The sequence below is a fragment of the Limulus polyphemus genome, unplaced genomic scaffold (assembly GCF_000517525.1).
Source record: "Limulus polyphemus unplaced genomic scaffold, Limulus_polyphemus-2.1.2 Scaffold761, whole genome shotgun sequence".
Taxonomy (NCBI): Eukaryota; Metazoa; Arthropoda; class Merostomata; order Xiphosura; family Limulidae; genus Limulus; species Limulus polyphemus.
In genome coordinates, this window is record NW_013666371.1 from 251,503 (window position 1) to 258,099 (window position 6,597).

Genomic DNA, 6,597 nt, shown 5'->3' on the forward strand with positions numbered 1-6,597 from the left:
TAGGAATAAACCCCCAGAAATACCAGGAGGTATAAGGACCACTCTGTTGGAAGAATTTGTTCCAAATGAAACAGGCAATCCACCACTAAATTCAAAGCTCTCAGAACATGAAAGGCTAACGACCAGATGCTGTTGACATGAACCCAAGAAAGAAGAGCTACCAAAAATGAGAAATACCCTGTTGGTTGATATAAGAAACAAGAGTAGAGTTATTGAAACAGATCAAAACAGGATGTACAAACAGCTGTAACAAAAGATGTAGGCAGGCCCATTGAACTGCTCACATGTCAAGAAAATTAATGTGAAATTACCACTCCTCAGATGAGACCAAACATCAAAAAATGTGTTGGTATTCAGAAACATACCCCACGCAGCTAGAGAGGGATCCATGAATAATTGTAAGTCCAGGCAGGGTGAAGGAATATTGATGCTCAGAGTTATGTGGGAACATTCGAGCCATCACGACAGCTAAAGAGATGGAGGTAGAGAAACAAGGGTAGACAGTGGATCACAGGGTATATTCGACTGATCTACCAGAATCCACTGAATGAGACACACATCACTCCAGAGGAAGAAGGACACAAAAAATGAGAGAATTCCCAAAAGATATAGAACCTCATGTATTGGAAGAAAAGGAGACAATGAGAGCCTTAGAAACCAGAAACTCCAAATCTTGAAAATTAAAAAAAAGGAATATCAGCCCACCCAGCATATGAAGGTGGTAAAGACTCCCAAATTAATTGGCAACAAAATGAGAGTCATTAATGATTTAGGAGCTTGACCAAACAACCCAAATTAGTAGACTCCAAAGGAGAAGATAGGTTATAGCAGATGATGCCTCCCGGGACAGGGCTAGGAAATGCCTAAATTCCCGATGGTGGTGGAAATGTGTACCCAATGAGAGTATTCTCTGTGTGAAGTCATCAGAACAGAGATGAAAACAGACAAATGTGAGCCCCTAAAGACAAGGAAAACTTCTGAATGAAAAATTGTGCAACCTAAGGCTTTTCTGCAAAGTGAGTCCAAATGTGGAAAAAGTGTAAGAGTCAAGCTCCCACATGATAAAAGCTGAGAGCTGGTTTTAGAAACAACTGATCACTGAACCCCAGGATGGCTGGCCTCTCGAGAAAGGAGAGACACTGGGAAGGGGCTACAACATAAAGAACTGCCCAAAAACAGATGCATGAAGGAAGGGTGCCAAATGGAGTTCCTTGAGATAAAACTAAGGTGTCTATTCTGGAAAATAAGGAATCCTGATAAACCAAAACAAAGAAACAAGTGAGCTGGGTAACAGCTGAAGAAGAAAATATGGTAGCCTGAAGAAATAGTTAGTACGACCTTCTCCAATAAAGCTGTCTGGGTACAGGTGGATAGCTGTGAAGGGAAAGGATAAAGAGGGCAATGAACTAAGAAGATAAATAAACAAAAAGATGAATAAATTGAAGATAAAAGAGAGTCATAGTAGGAAAAGAAGAAGATCTTGAAGCTGGGAGAAGATATTCAAGGGATAGGACACTAGAAAAGAGGAAGAATTCCAAGCACAGGAGTCATAAATTTTGGAAAGACATGGAAACTTGGAGTCAATACAGGTGAGCGAGGAAGAGAGAAAAAAATCTTTGAGTAGAAGTGCATCTAAGAAGCTTGCCCAAGAATCAGCAGGAACAATTAGAACATATGTCACATGCCAGAGTTATCAGGACAAAAGTAAGTGTTACCTGATCTTTTCCAGCAATAAAAGAACCAGAAGCAAAGGTAGATTATGGTAAGAGTCAAAGTCATCCAAAAAAAAGGCAGGTTCAGTAGAAGTTACAGAAGCAGGAGGCTATGAGACCTATATTCAAGATGAATAATGTAGGATAGAATCAACAACATGATGTTTAGTGGTGGAAACATTGCTCACCGATAGAATAACACAATTTCTGTGGGAAGATTCAGTAACATCCACATAAAACTGAATTCGTAGAAAGTATTAATATTGTTATGATATATGCAGATTTTTTTTTCTTTATATTTGGTATGTCCATAACACTTAGGCCTTGGTCATTTTCCTTTGGATGAAATTGAGATTATCAGCTTCTGCCAAAACTCGAATACTCATAGTTTGATTAAAAGAAAAATTCAAAGTAACATAAGAAAATATAATTATTTGTATCACAAGCTGTAACTTAAACTAATTTTAAAATTTCTATCTTTTTTGAAATAAAAAAATTGAAGTTAAATTTTAAATATTCATTAAAATTTCAAAATTCCATAATTTTTAATAAAAAAGAGAACATTACTGAACAGTGCAGTGCTAAGGAAAAGAATGAGCTTTTGGTATGCATAAAGTGCTGAAGGGAAGTACTGCATATGGAGGATGTGTTGCCCTCCTATAGGTAGAGGGCTATAGTGTAATGCTGATTTCATCATAGACATAGGCATTACACATTATTATGTGGAGATTTGGGAGTTTCATTCAAAGGCTTGGCACATGAGCAAAGATTATGTCAGTGGTTTAAGGTATTAGTTATATGTTCTGTAGAGAGGTGAATAGTGATTCTGAACATTAAGGCTGTTTATACATTAGGCTGTATTGGCCTAAATAACTGCTTGAATGAACAAAGAAAATAATATTAAAAATGTGTGTATGTATGTGTGTGTGTGTATACATATGAGAGAGTAAAAAACTGGTTTAAAACATATTACATATAATAAATGAAACCATCAAGTTAACAGTATAAAAAAGAAGTTAGCTTGCATATAATTTTGGAATGATAAAAAGTTACTTTTAATGAGCACTAATGATTGTAACCACAGTGAAACTGAATTTGGTGTTTTTTAAATGAAAACAAAGATAAAATTTAAAGTTGTATAAAATAAAACTTTATAAGAAAGTTTTACAAGCATGTAGGAAGACATAAAATCAGTTATCAAAATGTACAACAAAGGTAAGCATTTCTTATTGTTTAAAAAGAAAAGTTTGAGCGTTTTTAAATGTTCAAAGCTGTAAATTTATAGAAATAAAAATATGATATTTTATTTGCAAAAGTTACATAAACTGCAGAAGATTTTTCTAAATTTTTAGACTATTTCATTCAATAGTTTTTCTTGCAATGCTATGAAACAAACCATAGAAAAGATGCACTGAAATGACACACCCAGGTATGAGAGAGTTAAGGTAAACTGGTAGTTCATAACTGTATTTACTGGTCTTGGACCAGAGGATCAGCATTAATTTCAGTGGTTTATCAGAGTATTTTACATACATTTAAGAAATAATAGATGATTTAGATGTATTATCTTGTAATGAGTACCTACAGCAGACCAATAAAGATTGTATTGATGTTAGATAGTAGTTATTCTTAAAATTACAGTTACAAACTTAGAGAAAATAAAGTATATATATTTCTATATAACAGCTGACCAGCCTGAACAAAGGGCTCCAGGCAGAGAAATCTTCACGAAGTGACCTAGAGATGTATGTGGCGGTGTTGAACACGCAAAAAGAAGTCATGCAGGAAGACATGGATCATGTCAGAAAAGAATTGCAGGAAGGTAAACATATTCAAGAGTGTTTTAAGAAGCTGAAATTATATCATTAGATGGAAAGTTTCTACAATGAGTTTGTATTTATGAATATCAACTGTTACATTTGTCATCAACTCACACCAACAAATGCTCATTATAATCCTATGCTGTTACACTGGTTCATCAGTTTCATATGTGTTTGCAGTATGTCAGTTGCTAGAGCAAGAGAAGAAAGAACATGCTGCACTAAAGAGGACATGGCAAATGGCTAATGATCAATTTCTGGAAGCCCAAAGATTGCAAATCTCGGACATGAGACGAATGCAGAGTGTACTGACAGCAGAGCAGCTTCGCCAGGTGACAGAACTGCAACGGAAGGATGAAGAGCGGATGGAGCAAGAAAAAAAAATAGCCAGACTTCAGCAGATGAATGTGGATCCTGACAAGAGCAGTGAAGGTTGGTTAAGAGGATATTAATTTATTTTGTTTTGATGCTTTCAAAATAAAGATGTTTCTTTTGGAATTATTTTTTGAATCTTTTTTGAAATACTTATCCAAATTAAGCCTTGATCAGTTTTAACATTTGAGTTGAAATGCTATAGCCATGCTATAAATTGCTGACAAGTCTGTGTATACCAGTTTTTGCTTTTTAAAGGACTGGTGTTTTTATACATCAACTTATAAGATAAAAATATTGTTTTGATGTGCAGTTCCTATTTTCTTTCACCACCATTTTACACATCAAATGAAACATTGTTATGTAAACAGTTCAAATGATAAAAGAGAACCTCCCTGTTGAACATTACATCCAAGTGTACATTAGAATGTCACTGCCTACCAACCAAGAGCAAAATCAAGAAACCCAGTGATAAACAGTGAAGTTGTGTTTAATATATTGAATTGAAGATCATATACACATCTAATATCTTAAGCCATTATTAAATGGTACTGACTTTAGAAAATATAATAAACTCACTGTTGACTCAGATTATGTAAAAAAATCAGTTTCTAGCCAATAAAGATTTTTAATGGAGTTACTATAAAAAAAGAGTTTTATTCATTTATGATAAGTCAGGTAACAAAAAACTTGTTAATATTTTGAAAAAGAAATATGGCTACAAATATTTTTAAACATTGTTTAATATATATATATGCTGCTATTAAATCTTTTTCATATATGTAAACAAATACCAAACTATGTTCCTTAGAAACTGCAGATCAGAAGTTTATTAGAACTATTCTTTCAGATCATTTCAGTCTTTTTTTATATTTTTGTTTACTGAATGTAGCTTCAGAATTGGTTTAAAATTACCCATATCATGTAACTAAATACAAATTAGAGGAAGAGAACACATTAAAAATGTAGATGTAAGAATAAAAGAGTAAATTTCTTCATTGAAAAAATCATAAACAGTCAATCAGGGTAATGATGTTAAAATTAAGGAACATACAAGTTAATCAGTTTTTGGTCTTAAAAGGTTTTTCTTCAATGGTGAACAATTTACATTTAGATTAATACTAAAAACCATTTTACAGCAAATTATTTCCAAAACATACATACCTCCAATGCCACTTATAGCTATTACTTAACCACCAGGATTTCTTCTTTGCTCATCTAATCATTAGTCTGATTTTTTCATGCTTGCTCCAGTCTTTTATACCCCACTCAATTGCCCTTGGTGATAACTGTCTTGTGGTACTCTCCACCTACTTCAATGCTCCCTCTATCCTGGTGCTGTATATAAACACCTCATTCAGATAATTTTATCACTTTATCTCGAGAAAGCATCAGTAACAGGATTCCCAGTATTACAGTCAATCGTGGATACTTTGAATGTTGTCATGTTGTCTAATTGATTTTGTAACAATAATAATAATTAAAAGAACATTTTTTTTTCCTCTTTCTGATTGACAAGCTGGTTCTTGGGTCACAATTGTTCATTCAGTTCACATCTTCCCCACTATTATCCACCCAACCTGTAGGGTTTCCGTCTCCTACAGTTCATCGGGCTTTGGAACTTAGTTCTAGGGTTATCTGAGTCTGGTTGGTCTGAGGGTAGTGAGAGAGTTCGGTTAGTTCTTCAGAGATTTTATTCCTGTTAGTTGTTGGGCCTATAAAGACAGGAGATTGGTGTCTAGTGATTGATCTTCCTTGTCTACAACAATGCCTAGATTCTCCAAGGTTCTCAAGTTAATCATTCCTCAATCTGTGTTGATTTTTTTACTGGGATTGTAGATGTTCAACTTGGTTGTAGTTGGCTCCTATCTGCACTTTGCCTTAGCGGTAGAGTCCCACCACTATTGGCATTTGTGGTGCAGAAGGGTCAGGTACTGCAGTTCCGGGTTTTTTCCTTCGGTCTTGCATAGGTTTAACATGGATTCTGCTGTATTGTACGAGTTTTCTCGTCCCCTTGATTCCATCGTACTGTGCACAGTCTTGGACAACTGGTTACTGCTAGTAATATCTCGTCAATTGTTAGATCATCACATCTTGCTTCTACTTTCAGATACAACCCATGCAGGCTTCTCTTTCAGGACTGCCATATCTATTCTTGCTCCAGTTCAGTATGTGATCAGTTTGGATATTTTTTATTTTTCATCTCATCTCTTGGTCGCATTCAGTTGTCTCCCATCCTGCCCAACACTATAGAATAGGAGGCCACACTCTTATTCATCTCTCCTTCATCCTACACAGATGGCTCTGCTGGGAATGTGGGCATCACTTGAATCCTTTGTGCCTTTGGGATGAAAACACAAGTGATCCTTTTATTGGTCTTTAAGTGACCAGGAATTGTACACTTTTATTTCCTGGTTTCTTCAATCTCCTTAGTCTGGATCATTCTTTGATCTCGAGGGGATGTGAAGTTGGGATGCTACTACAATTTGGGTTCCTTTACTGCCACCTTGTCCAGAGTTCCATTCTCTTCATGAGTGCCTTGCTTCAGGGATGGGGTATATATACCAACAGTCAGGAATTCCAAAATATGCACATATTATGAGAATTCCCTCTACAATAATGGTTGGAGACGGCTTGAATGGGTAATTAAGAAAAACTTTAATACAAGTTTAACATAACAGCAAATGTACAAG

The 6,597-nt window shown here is 35.2% G+C and overlaps 1 protein-coding gene across 5 annotated transcripts in view; it reads left to right on the forward strand.

Moving 5' to 3' along the window:
* Window positions 1–6,597, forward strand: part of LOC106460377 (rab GTPase-binding effector protein 1-like) — a 94,232-nt gene that overhangs the window by 39,245 nt on the left and 48,390 nt on the right. For all 5 annotated transcript variants that reach the window (XM_022387084.1, XM_022387081.1, XM_022387082.1 and 2 more), the window contains exons 6-7: window positions 3,399–3,534; window positions 3,713–3,964. In XM_022387084.1, coding sequence (XP_022242792.1) covers window positions 3,399–3,534; window positions 3,713–3,964 — 388 coding nt within the window. The remainder of the gene's footprint in view (window positions 1–3,398; window positions 3,535–3,712; window positions 3,965–6,597) is intronic.